Source organism: Ananas comosus, linkage group 16 (genome assembly GCF_001540865.1).
Source record: "Ananas comosus cultivar F153 linkage group 16, ASM154086v1, whole genome shotgun sequence".
Lineage (NCBI taxonomy): Eukaryota > Viridiplantae > Streptophyta > Magnoliopsida > Poales > Bromeliaceae > Ananas > Ananas comosus.
In genome coordinates this window covers 4,584,001-4,598,858 of record NC_033636.1, presented here as the reverse complement: position 1 = coordinate 4,598,858, position 14,858 = coordinate 4,584,001, and the positions used below count along the sequence as shown (strand labels likewise).

At 35.8% G+C, this 14,858-nt stretch overlaps 1 protein-coding gene across 1 annotated transcript; it reads left to right on the top strand.

Moving 5' to 3' along the window:
- On the top strand, positions 8,282–9,777 carry LOC109721949. The gene is made up of 2 exons (XM_020249781.1): positions 8,282–8,928; positions 9,283–9,777. Exons 1-2 carry the CDS (start codon positions 8,570–8,572, stop codon positions 9,449–9,451), a joined length of 528 nt encoding a protein of 175 aa, XP_020105370.1. The 5' UTR covers positions 8,282–8,569; the 3' UTR covers positions 9,452–9,777.

Here is a 14,858-nt window from a genome sequence, read left to right as displayed (position 1 = left end):
TTGTTTGATTGTCGGACTTGGTGGTTTTTGAGTATTATGAATACTTGTGGTTTCTTAATAATGCAATGTGATAGCCATGGTTTGTCTGAGATGTGTGGTTGATGGTTTTATCGTACGTGGTTTTCTACCCCTTATGGTAGCTGGCTTTTCAAAGATTGAGTTTCTGTGTGGGACATAGTTTTAAAAGGTTTTCAAAATATTTTTATGGATAAACAATTAGAGTTTAAAAAAAAACTTTTGGGTGGGGAGCACTTTTAAATAGGATGATTGTTGTATTGTGTATCACATCATCTAGTGCCTAAGGAGTAATTAGAGGCATACATCATCTTAAAGGATGGCTAGTTGTATGGAATTGTATCACATCAATTGCTTGTGGATTAGTGAATATAGGTTGTATGTTGTTATCCTATTGATATTGTGGTTGGGTACACCGTGCAAATACAAAAGAGACTCTGTCCGCATGGGCAGAGGAACTTTGTATTTGTGGCAGGTCTGTACATCACGTGGGCCAGGTAGTTTCAAAAAGAAAAAAAAAATTCGCTACTTTGATTTGTAAAAAGGCACTATTTTAGGCCCCGGGGCATGACAATATTCAAAATGAAAGATTTAAATGAAGTAGATATTATCTTAGGAATAAAAGTGAAGAAACACAGTGGAGGTTATGCTTTATCTCAGATGCATTACATCAAGAAAATGATTTTAAACTATAATCATTTAGGTAGCATTTGGTTCGCGAATAAGGGGGGAATAAGCCCTTGTTTCTCTCTTTGTTCCCAAACGCCGCGTTTGGTTCCCAAGAACAATAGTTTCCGAATTCCTGAAATAAGCTGGTATAAAGCTAAAACTGTTGTTCCACCCTTTTCCTGGAACATGCTTATTTTCGGATGAGAACAAGCTTAATTAAAGTCTAAATTTAATTTTAATGATAGTAAATCATTAATTAATCTAATAAATATATTTAAATTATTATTTATTATTTAAATAATAAAATAATTAATTAATTTAATATTTATAATTAATTATTAATAATTAGATAATAATTATTAATAATAATTATTCTTAATAATTAGATAATCGATATTATTATTACTTTATTATTATTAATTAATTGTTATTAATTTTTTATAATAATTATTATTAATTATTAGATAATCGATATTATTATTTTATTATTTATAATTAATTATTAATAATAAATAATTATTATTATTTATATTAATTATTAATAATTTATTTATTATTTATTTTAAGTAATGTTTTGATGTTAATTAATTAGATAATATGATTTTAATTTCAAATTATAACTCTTATTCCTCTTGTTCCAATCTAGCTATCCAAATGCTATTTACCTTATTTCTATGAACAATCTACGCAAAATTGATCTAGTTTTTGCTTATATCTGAACTTGTACCTATCCCTGTAATAAACAATTCTTGCTTATATCCGAACCAAACACAGCCTTAGGAATCAAAGTAGTAAGTACCCTATATAATATTTTTGTTAAATTAGTCAAAAATCTTGGAAGAGCAATTGCTCAAATAGAATAAGGAAGTACAATATATGATGTTTCTGTTAAATTAGTCGAAAATCCTGGAAGAGCGATTGCTCAAATAGAATATGCAAATGCATGTATGGAGCGCATTGCACTAGACCAGATATCGCATTTGTTGTTTGCAAACTTTCTAGATATACAAGTAATTCTAGTACTGATCATTGGTGTAACAACCCGACCCGCTAGCAATAATAACTCGTTGGGCCCAAACCACCGGCCCAAAATGCTTAAGCTCAGTTATTATTTCTAGCCCAATCGAGTTTATATACTCCCACATCTAGCCATAACTACTCGATGTGGGACTATTGGGGTGTCACAGACTCCCTCCGTTTAGGCCCTGACATCCTCGTCAGCCCTAAACACACACACATCCCAAGATCACCAGGCGATATGACACTTGTCTAGCTAGCCTTTGTCATTCCATCCCTGACTTAGCCTGACAATCACCGACCCTGGCTCAGTCTATCATTCCAAACCTAGCTCAGCCAAGATTCATCTCACACTTTCAGCTGGTGAACTGGCTCTGATACCAAATGTAACGACTCGACCCGCTAGCAATAATAACTCGTTGGGTCCAAACCACCGGCCGAAAATGCTTAAGCCCAGTTATTATATATAGACAAATCAAGTTTATATACTCCCACATCTAGCCATACTACCCGATGTGGGACTACTGGGGTGTCACAATTGGAAGGCTGTAAGTAGAGCTTTTGGATATCATAAAAGAACTAAAAACTTTGGGCCGGTGGTTTGGATATCATAAAAGAGCATTGCTAGAAAGTTTTACTGATGCTAGTTGGATAACTAGCTTAAGTGATAATAAATCTACATTTGGATGGGTATTTATTTTAGGAGGTGAAGCAATCTCCTGGGCTTCCAAAAAACAGATGTGTGTAACACATTTTATAATGGAATCTGAATTTATAGCATTGGCAGCTACAGGCAAAGAAGCGGAGTGGCTGAAAAATTTACTGTTTGATATAAAATTATGACCACAACCGACGCTGCCCATTTCTTCGCACTGTGATAGTCAAGCAACAATGTCTAGGGCACTCAGCTAGGTATATAATGGCAAGTCTAGACATATAAGTTTAAGGCATGCATGACTATATTAAATAATTGATAAAAGAAGAAATAATTACTATTATACATGTGAGGTCATGCAGTAATTTAGCAAACCCTTTCACAAAAGAACTCTCGAGATATATAGAGCAATCTCCTGGGCTTCAAAGAAACAGACGTGTGTAACACATTCTACAACGGAATCTGAATTTATAGCATTGACAGTTGCAGGCAAAAAAGCAAAGTGGCTGAAAAATTTACTATTTGATATAAAATTGTAGCCACAACCGATGCCACCCATTTCTTTGCACTATGATAGTTAAACAACAATGTTTAGAGCACTCAGTCAAGTATATAATGGTAAGTCTATAGATATAAGTTTAAGGCTCATCTATATTAAAGAATTGATAAAAGAAAAATAATTACTATTATATATGTGAAGTCATGCAGTAATTTAGCATATCCTTTCACAAAAGGACTCTTGAGAGATATAGTAAAATCTACATCAGTTGGATTAGGTTTGAAGCCTTTCTTTGAAAAGTCACCAATAATGTGAACCCAACTTATCTAGTTACATTATTAGTGAAATGGTTTAATGGGTAAACACAAGTTATTGATAAGTGACTGACAATACACTAGGAATGTCGTTTAAATATCCAGTGTATACTGTGGAATTAAAGGATGAGTAATGATACTCTTAATATAATGAAGTTCAAGTTTATTTGATGCCTATAGTAACAAAGACAGTAGAAAAGGAACTTCATCTATATGAGCATAAAAAGTGGCGCCGCTTCTGGCAAAACTTTAGGGCTTACTTTTGTAAATGCTCATGAAATCAGGAGGTAGCACATGGCCATAAAGGTGCTAAACCTATTCGGTAAACTTTTCAATTAAGCTTATATATATATGTGTATGTTATTTCCAATTCTAATATAAAGAATCTTTGTTTAAGCCTTGGTCACCATTGATTTTGTTGGAATTTTGAGATAATTACACTAATTGAAGGTTTAATCAAAAGACACCTTCTTATATGCATAAGTTTATTTCTAAATCAGCATTACAATCTAGTAGGGGATTGTTAGTGTAAATTGTAATAATAGATGTGAGAAAATAAGTTGAAGAATTAAAATTAAGATCAAATGAATGGTTATGTCTCTTTGATGAATTACTTATTCTTATAATAAGATATGTCTTTTTATTTCATGCAAAGAGATGTATCTTTTTACGAAGAGACACATTTCTTCACAAAAGGATAAACCCTTTGTGAAAGAATATGTTTTTTCATTTGCGAAAAGATATGCCTTTTCACTATTCGTGAAAGGACATGTCCTTTTATAAAAGGATATAACTTTGAATGTTGTGTCCTTTCACATAACCATTCAGCTCCTATATATAAATAGGAGATGTTTGAAGGCTTCAAGGATAAAATATATATAATCAATCCTTTCTCCTTCCAAATTTTTCATACTGATTTTTAAGAGATAAGTTCTTAAGGAAAAGTTTTCAAAAATATTGTTTGCAGTCTTTCGGCAGTTTTGCTGTATCCTGGAGGTGATTTGCTGGTAACTCGACAGCATACACTCGAGTGGGGGCAAATATCACCTTAAAGAAAGTGAACTTACACGCCTCAAGACTTTACTTGATCTCTATTCATATTCCCCAACAATTATTTTTTAGGGTGCGTTTGGTTCGAGTTATCCTGGCAAGATTACAGGCAATCCTGCCAGGATTACTGTGTTTGGTTAATCCGTTATGTAATTTAGTCGTTAATGTAGCATTACAAATCGAGCAGAATTACATCGAAAATATTAACGAGAGGGGGTCGTGTATCTTGCATTATTAAAAACCGGTAATTCTACATATTATGTAAAATGATAATTTTACCCCTCTAACTCCCGGTAATTCTACATTATTAAATTTTAAATTTTGAATTTTGAATTTTAAATTTCAAATTTCAAATTTCAAATTTCAAATTTTAAATTTTAAATTTTAAATTTTAAATTTTAAAAAATTAAATTATTTAAAATAAAATTACTAAAATAATATTATTTGTGAACAGTAAAAAAAAGTTTACAAAATATGGTTAAGGAAAATTTTGGAATTGACTATACTTTATTGTCTACATTATTGAATTTTATAGACAGAACCAAACATATCAATGCTATAACCACTGCAATCCAACATTACATTACTGTATTAAACCAAACACGCTAATACAGCATAAGTAGTAATCTATTTTAGAAATCCACGATACCTGGATATATCGAAATACTCTGTAATATTATATAACTTGAACCAAACGGGCCCTTAGAGTCATCCTCTTCCAGTGAGACGAATGATTGTGGTAAGAGCGTCACGAGTTAGATAAACCATTGCTAATTAGTTTAGACGTACCCATTTTGTATAAACTGAAGGATCAAATGGCAACTAAGAGGGGGGTGAATTAGTTGACAACTAAAAACTCAAGTAAAATTAAATCAAGATAAAAATTGCACAACCAAATAAAAAAGAAAATCAAACTCAGATAACGCAGATGATTTATCTTGGTTCGGCCTTTCTGCCTACTCCAGTCCGGTCCTTCTTCTCCTCGTGGTATCGATTTCACTATCATTTGGCCATTTGAACAGGATAAGACCAAAACCGCTTATAATCACATAAAACTTCTTTTACAACCTCTCAATGAAGCTCACAATTATAAATCAATGAACAATTAGGACTTAAAGAATTTTTCTGAAGTTGTATCACAAAAACCCCCCTTTAAATATACTAGCCATCATTTCAAAAATGGAACAAAAATATAATTAAATCATAATTAATTTTAATTTGAATTTTAACTATATTTGCAAATCCATTTGAATTAATTCCAAATAAATTCAAATTCATACCACATTTGCAAAACTCATTCGAAATATTACTATATTGAAAAATTCATTTGAAATTATGCAAAATTTGTAAAATTCTTTTAAATTAATACTACAAATGAAAAACTTTTTGAATTCATTCCACATTTGTAAAAGCTTTTGAAATAATACCATACATATAAAATTCATTTATATCATATTTCGTATTTTACCATAATAAAATCAATTTAGAATTTATATCATACATAAAATCACTTTCATACCATATTAAAATAATGGCTAATTTGTCATTAAGCTTAAATCAAATCCAAAAGGTGAATTGGTCAACTTGACTAGGTTGACCGGCTCATATCTGATAAATTGTAAAGAAGTAGTCCTCCAGATTATTGTTGTGGCATTTGCATCCAATTTGGTACAAGTTGATCTTGTCCGGACCAATTTGAACAATTTGATTGAATGGTTAGCTTTGATCAATTGCGATTCAGCTTGAGCCACTTTAAATTCAACCTGAAATTGCTAAGTAACAAATTAAATCCAAAATTTGTTTGTTATCATCAAAATTTATCATTGGATAAAATCCAACATAAACAACGCTATATAATATTTTAGAGTAAATGTATGGTAAACTCAATATTGTTAGAATTGTAATATTTTTAATTAAAAGTTTAGTTGCTAGTGCATCATTATATCCTTATCTCGTATATGTCGTACAATAAGGTGGTGTATATTTTCGCTCCATAAGGATAGGAAAAGTTTTGTTTGCTTTGCGGGTCTGTTGCACGAGCCTTAGTTGGCCAATTGAGCAGGTCTTGGAGCATGACAGAAATAAGAATAGTAATTCTCCCCTCGTGACAGAGTATTCTTGATGTTAAGAGAGGAATTTCGATCCTTCACCCAATTTGATAGAATAAGAAGGCTAAACTCTTTTATTTTCTGTTTACCCCCAACCAGAGGTATGTAGTGTTAAATAAAATCTATGATTATATCCAATCATTAATTAGTTAGACTTGACCAGTATGAAGCTTTGGTCAGTAAAACAACGTTGACGAACAAAAATGATCCGTTCTTGGCCACGCATGTAGTACTTATCTACGCTCTATTTGTTACTAAGCCAAAGTGTGAATAAATAGTCGTTGACTTCCTACACATTTTCAAAGTTCATGCATACAGATGGAACACGTACCTGTACTATGTACGTTATAACGTAATTGACTTTGCAAAAGGAAAACCCCAACGAAGCTTCCCTCTAAGATCTTTTTTCCTTGTAAGTTTTTCTCTTTCAATAGTCAATGCTTTCGAAAAACGAAATTGTTAATATCAGAGGTGACAATGGATCATCCTTTTAATACTACACGTTTTCAAAATTGCTTGGAACAGTGGACTGGATTACTTAAGAATGAATTGTTGCTAGATAATAACTTTAGCATCTGACTTTAAAGCACCGTTTGAATGTCTTAATATTTTGTTCGATGTATCCTCTTGATTTATTCGAGAAATTTATATATTTGGACAATGAAAGTGTAATCATAGTTTAAGATAGAATATTATATTCAGCCTTCAATTATTTTTTTAGAATAAGATAAATTATTTAGCAAATAAAATATGTTATTTTACTAAATCATGAATAGCAAGATATTTCAAAAAGTAAAAAAAAAAATCTACCTACCTACTTATAATCATATATACTAGAAAATTCTTATATTTTTAGGCTTAATTTGATATTGAGGTCTATCTAGCGCTATTAGATAAAATGGAGTTGAGGAAAAAGTAGTCCTTATATATTCTTCGTTGATTTTATTTTGAATTTTATATAAAATTGTACATTTGTTAGTTAAATCTTTACTTTTATTCAATCAAATATAAGTTTGTTAAAATTTGAACATAAATGTGAAATTTTAGTTTCATTATTACTAATCCTAATTTATATTTATATGAACATATTAGTATATATTATTATTCCAATAATATCAGAATATTTATACAATCCTTATTCGTGTTTGAAAAAGTATCCGAACGTATCGAAATCCATTTTTACCCCTAAGTGGGCAGCGTTCAGTTTGATTTGAGTTACAAGATAGAATAAAATCAAATGAAAAATTTAGCTTTAAAATTTAAATCAAAACCAATTAAATAGAGACCAAAAACGAACCGAACTAAATCTGGAAATTTTGTTTGGCCCGATCAGTTCAGTTTATCAGCTCAGTTGTATGACGTATGAGTTAATTAGTAGTAAGTAATATAAACTGCAAATTACTGCATATATTATCCAAAAAGAACGAATGGGAAAATTGCACTACTAGTCCACGAACATTGAATCAAGTTCATTTTGGTCGTCAAGCTTTCCATCTCGACATTCAAAAATCTATTTTCAGTTTGATTTTAATCCTTAAAGTTTTTAAAATATTTTAATTTAGTCCCTCAATTATAAAATATTGCTCGCATCTTGTTCAAATGCTTGTTCGCCCATCTCATATTTGTACTTAAGAAATCTATGTTTTTAATTTAATAATAGGGTAGAAACATGTAATATAAAAACAGTAAATAAATACGTGTGCTTAGATGCATAAATACATTTAGGCGTAGCAATTATTTATGCTATAATAATAAAATGTGTAGATAGAGAACGTGACTAATGCTTAAAGTTTACGATACAATGACTTCAAATCAAATTAATAATTAGTTGAGGCTGAAAATAAATTTGAGTGAAAGATCAGGGCTAGTGTAATTTTTTGACTTTCTCTTTCTAATTCGTGTTTCTCTCTGCTCACCGCCCTTCGGCATCCTCGAAAACTACAAACGAGTGGTAGGCCCCACACGTATTAACAGCCGAGCGTCCACCCAACGCCGATGCTCCCGCGTGATCCAGTAATCCGATCCCTTCTCTGTCCTTCCCTTTCCCCCCTCCCTTAACGCGTATAATCACATCCCCGCTGCGTCTCATGTTATCTATCTGACTATCTCTCAGCACTCCCCTTTCTATAATTGAACTCCTCCCACATACGAATTAATCCGTTCACCACACGATCCTGAACTCCTCCGTTCACCTCCTCGATCCCTTTCTCCGTGTTCTAGCTAGCTAGTTACTTAATTCTTCATGGGCAACTACGTCTCCTGCAGCCTCCGTGCAATCCCAGGAGAAGCCCGCCCCGCCACGAAGGTTATCCTGCCCGACGGGTGCGTCCGCCGAGTCGACGGACGCGCTGCCGCCGCCGAGCTGATGCTGGACGCGCCGGGCCACTTCCTCGCCGACGTACGGGCCATGCAGGTCGGCCGGCGGCTCGCCGCGCTGGCGGCCGATGAGGACCTCGAGATCGGCCACGTCTACGTGATGCTGCCCATGAAGAGGCTCAACGCCGTTGTCGGCGCCCCCGACATGGCGCGACTGCTTCTGGCGGCCGACATGGAGGCGCGCCGCGCCTCCGGCGGGAGTGCGAGGGTTCTTCCGGGGTCTCCGCCCCTGTCACGCCCGGGTACCAGCGGAAGCATATCCGGCACGTGCACAGACCCGCCATACACCTGCAGTATATAAGGCGTCTACGAGAAGTAAGTCGATAGGAAGTAAAACGAAAGAGTCCTATCCTGATATCAGAGCAAAGTACAAGTCGATATACAACGAGTATCCAATCAAAGTCAAAATCCANAAAATGCTGAGATTTCGCAGGTCAATGCATTTTCTTATTTTTTGCATTCCAATCACTCTCAAACTTGTCCCAACACTTGTTCTAACCTTTTAGAACATGTAGGAGTGACCCACACACCATTCCACACACTCGAACTTCGCAATTTGCAAAAGTTCAGTGTATTACAGCCCCAGGAGGAGGCGACGACGACGACGGCAATGAGAGCGAAAGTGGACTACGAGACCGATGATTCGATTGCCGCGGGGGAGATGAAGTACAGGATGAGCGCGAGCCGGTCGAGGAGGCCGACGTTGGAGACTATAGAAGAGGAGAGCTTCTCCTTAATTTCCCTCTAGATATATAATTTCGGGAAAGAAAAAGTGTGTTACGTTTAAAAATTAATTATATATACGCTATTTTCATTGCCTCCTTTTCATGTGTTTTGATGAGTGACAAAGGGGAGAATTCTTTTCTTTTTATTTATTTCTTTTAAATTTTTTGGTTTGTTGAAGCCGATCGTGTGGTACGAGTTAAAAACCGGGGGATCATGTGTTTTATATTTTGTTTTGTATTATCTCCTTTTCTTTTTCTTTTTTTTTTTTTGTGCATGTGTAAAATTAAGCATAGTGATAAATGATCACCCTCTATATAAAAAAAAGATATGTATATTTGATGTGACTTACGTAATTTATTCAAAATGATCTATAAAAATATAGTCGGTCTATTTAAGTCGATTTATAAAAATACAATAGATCAAATGGTCAGAATGTATTTGGACATGTTCTTAATGAACGGACGTGATTTAACATTCTTGCATCAAATATATATAAATATGTAATATACGGGAGTCCTGATCTAACCCTAATTCAATTTTTTATGATGGCTCTATTTCTAAGGATAAAGGATTAGACTCGAAACGTCCCATTCTTTTACAGATCACAAGCGAGAACGAACCACGAGAAAGAATAGTCATTTATAATTCGGATATTGAAATCAAAATTATGCCAGAAAGTACGATATTAGTTTCTAATAAAGTTTCATTTATAATTCGGATATTGAAAGCCGCATTTTTTACTAGATTTTCGTTTCTTTCTATAAATTTTGTTTATTTATTTTATTAAATAAATAAATAGATAAATAAATTTATTGACTGGTTTTTGTTAGTGATGAGGTTGGCCAGCTTCAATCGAGATCGGCATTGGAAAAAACGGCATCACCGTCTATAACGGACTTTTTTCGAAAATAACCCTATGGAATTTTGTAATTGGCAAAATAACCCTCTGAAAATTTTATTTGTAAAACTAACTCTCCTTTCGCTACGTTGGCGCTAGGTGGGATTTTTCTCGTAAAGACGGTGAATCGTTCACCGTCTATGCGAATTCTCATGAAGACGGTAGATGGTTAACCGTCTTCTCTAGGCGTTGACCCTTCACCACCTTCTCAGCAATTCCCCGCGTATCAGTGCCTTTGTAGTAATTCGACGAGAAGACGGTGACTCGTTTACCGTCTAAACAAAGACGGTGAATCGTCCACCGCCTTAGCTAGCCGTAGACTTCGCCGCCTTCNATATATATATATATATATATATAGTTAAGATAGAATACTCTCAAAAAGTATTAAGGGGGTGGTGCTTTTGAGTTTTTAACCGTTTGATGGAGAGATATAGGTTGAGATGATAGTGGACTGGTGGTAGGTGGAATATTGTTTGATCCAATGTGTATTAGTAATTAAGAAGTAGATCCAAGGGTTAAAAACTTAGAAGCACCAACGGGTTGGTGTTTCTAAAAATATTCTAGCTCAATTATATATATATATATATATATATNAGAGGCTTAGGGACTTAGATAATATGTGAGATTGGGCCAATGTCATGAAGAGACATTGGGGCCCGGGGCATAGTGAGCATTAATGTTAATGTCTTAATTGGATTATGATTAGTTGTGGAGCTTAAGTGTCATAAAGAGGCACTAAGCAAGTGTGTGTTGGGACTTCACATTATGACTAGAACTAGATCTTTGGGATACTAGTGACTATATGTCACGCCCCAGACCGCACCACCCGAAAACGGTACCAATTTGGTCCGATTCGAGGGCGGCGTGCGCGACCGCCGAACGGACAGAGTCTCCCCTGTCCGCCCAAGGCTAAGCAACGGATTGTGTACAACAAGTCCCCAAGAAAACAACTTGCATTCATACACAATCAACAACGAAACGAAAGCACAAACAGTGCTATAACCAACTAGAGCAAGCGATACAAGTAAAATCATACAAGTATACAAAGAGAGAAACTTAACTATTTACACATATTTGAAACATCAAACCTCTTTCGATATCATTCAAACTTTAAACATTTAATACAACTTGCATTCTTTTTCCAAATGAATATACATCATAAACTCTCCAAAACCTCACCCTATACATCATCTACTCTCAAAGCATAATCAAAAGTACAGGGTATAAAACTAATGCAAGTGGGTAGAGGAAGCTATCTACCAAAGCTAGGGCGCTATACCCTTACCACGATCCATCGACGACGGCCCGCTGTCCTGTGCACCTGTACCCCCAAAACAACACGGGGGTGAGAACTACGAATAGTTCCCAGTGGGTTCGGTCGCCGACTCCACCGATCTACCCACTAGGTCTCAAGCAGGCATAGAGAGATATATATGCAATATACATATAAAACTGAGCGAAACTAAAAGCGGTATGTAAACAACTATATCAAGCTATGCCTCAATCTGGAATCATGAATGCATGAACAATAAACAAGCTGGGTAGGTAAGCAACTATCCACATCTACAACAGCTATCATAGTAACTATAAAACATGCTACTAGGTAAGCAAGTAAGCTGATATGAACAATGAATAGCTACTATGAACATCAATCATGGGTAAGACTCAATGGGTAACCCAATCTCCAAGTGAACACGAGGTCCACAAGCAAGACTCACATATCAATCTCCTAGGGATGTCGAGCTGGACTATCCCCGAGTACGCCTGCGGATAACAAGCGGCTATCCGAGCAGCAAGCAGGGCTGCCTCTCTAGTGACCAAACTCCGGAGCGCACAACCTGGGGGGAGCGACCCCACCAAGCGCAGACAGGCAATGTGAGCAAGATCATCTCACGAGCAACAACAACAACCCCTTTGAGGGTAATATCATCATGGAAGTAAGGTATACATGTACCCAATCTCATAGTGTCTCAACTACACTAATGTGATCATCTCAAGGAAACATCAACAATGTCATTCATCATAGTTTTTCTAACTAGATGCCACTTGTCATAGTTTTCTAAACTAGATGCCACTCGTCAATTTGACTCATTATCAACACTAGTCTCATCATACTAGTTCTTTAGCAACGTAAGCATAATCATCTCATATAGGGTTAAATCTCATCATCAAACTCTATCATTTAATCTCATGCATACTAGTTTATAAATCATTCAATCAACCATATCTATAGCTACTAGCATGCAAATTAAGCAACATACTAAATCTTTAACCCTATAAGAACATGCACAATATGCAAAGAGATCATTGTTAAACTTAGACATAGAAGGTGGCCCGATGACTTCGGGATGGCACTCCCCCACCTTGGGTGATACCGAAAACACTCCGAGACGCGTTCTCGTGCTAGTCTTGTCGCCGCTTAATTTTTCGTTGGGTTAGCTTTAACCCCTTAGCGCGTCAATTGGCGATATCTTCGCGCTCACTCGTCGGATCAACGAACCGTCTTCGCCTACGCGTTTATAAGCATAGCAATTAGATTTCTAACCCCTCAAAAGAGATCAAACCTCACTATTTACAAAATCCCCAAAATCTAACCCTAGGGTTAGGATCCATGAGAGGTTATGGATTATAGCTTCAATGTGAGCTAAATCCATGTTCTCTAAGCTCATTAGGTTCCATTTGAACCATCAAAAGCAACAAAAACCATCCAAACCCTAGAAATCACAAGTTACCATGAAAGGGGTTGAGGCTTACCTCTAGGGTTTGCTCCAAAGCAAGCCCTAGGTCAAAAACGAGATGAAGAAGGGCTTCAAAACCTTCTTCTCCTTCTTCTCCTTCCTTTTCTTCCTCTCTTTTTCCTTCTTTTTCCTTCTCTTTTTCTTCTTCTTCTTTTCTCCCAACCGGTTAGAGAGAGAGAGAGAGCTAGAGAGAGAGAGGGGCTGTGGGAGTGAGAGAGGAGAGAGCTGAGGGCATGAGGGTTAAGTCCTCTATTGTAACAAAATGCTAAAAAGCCCTCCTTTTATCAGATTTTGCAACTTAACCCGCTGCTGCGCGCTCGTGTACCGGTACACGGGTTTGCGTACCGGTACGCGCCCTGCGTAACGGCCAAACCCGAGAGCAAACCCGAGGGCTGCGCAGCCTGGCAGCAATGGCTGTACCGGTACAGCCATCATGCGTGTACCGGTACACCAGCTCCAGAAAGCTGTTTTTCGATCTGTTTCGATTTCTTTTCGCGTCCAACAACGCTAGAACTATTCCAACACTTTTGGAACTCATTATTACTCTTCCAAACTTGTTGGAATGCCGAATGGAACTTGTCCAAATCGTTCAATTGCCTACTTTGGTCCATTGTGCCAAAGTTAGCCGTTTTCGTCGAATTTCGATATCTTACACCTAGATAGACCTACAAGGTGGGTGGTGCTTCTCAAACTTATTGAACTTCCCTCTATGCCTAATGTATCATTCGATTGAGCATATACACCTATATTGTTGCATGCATTTTAGGGTAAAGTAATGATAAAATGTGATGATTGCATGATTGTGAGTACAACGTGCCTAATGTTATGGTTGAGAACCTTATAAATGTCGAAAACCCTATGTGTATGCATGAGAGAGAAAGTGAGCACCCAAAGTAAGCAAAAGAACAAAGTGACACTATGACATAGATCGTGTAACATATGGAAACTTGGAGTTGCGATGTCAACTTTGACCTAGAGGGTCAAAGTGAGGATTGAGCTAGTTGGACATCATCTTCGAGTGATTTGTGATGCGTGTGAATGAATTCTGGAGATAAATAAGTGTTTCGGCGCAAATTGGGCGCGAAATGAAATATAAAGAGAATTTTCGGAGTTCCGACGCTAACTTTGATTAAAAGAATTAAAGTAAGGCGTGAGGATAAATTGTGGTATCTCCGAATCAATTGTGAAGCTTTGAAAAAACCAGGAGTGTGTTTTCAAAGGGTTTTGAAGTGTTCAGTACAAAGTGGTAGTGCAAAAAGGAGAAATTGCTACCATGTAATGGAATTTGAGCTAATTCTATTGCTAATTCGGCTCAAATAATGTCAAAATGAAAAGGAATTGCTTCCAAATTAAATTAGTAGCTTGTAAAGGTCCCTTGGAATATTTTGGAAGTGTTTGGAAGAAATCGGAGTGAAAACGGAAAATGTAGAATTTTCTGTAAAGAACGAGACTGAGAAATTAGCAGAAAAATGCACAGTGTCAGAAAATTATGAAAATTAGCAGAGATGTCAGGAACGTTATTATGAGTCTAGATTTGAAGTTTCATATTTTTCTGACACCTGTAGAGAGAGAAATAGTATCTGGAAGTTATCTGATAAAGATTACAGTTCGGGACAGTTCGCCGTAACCAAAAGGGGTCGAAACTGAAATGTTAAAATTTCAGTGGACTTATGAAGTAAAAACGAGCATTCCTGTCAAATTTGAACTCAATCGGACATTCATAAGAGCTCCAATTAAATATATCAGACTAGAACTAGACTGAAGTGATAATATTGATGACTTGTGGACCTAAA

Coding starts and splice junctions, on each gene's coding strand:
- LOC109721949 (XM_020249781.1), top strand. CDS start 8,570: ATGGGCAACTACGTCTCCTGCAGCCTCCGTGCAATCCCAGGAGAAGCC. Junction 8,929..9,282: donor AGGGTTCTTCCGGGGTCTCC/GCCCCTGTCACG, acceptor CAGTGTATTACA/GCCCCAGGAGGAGGCGACGA.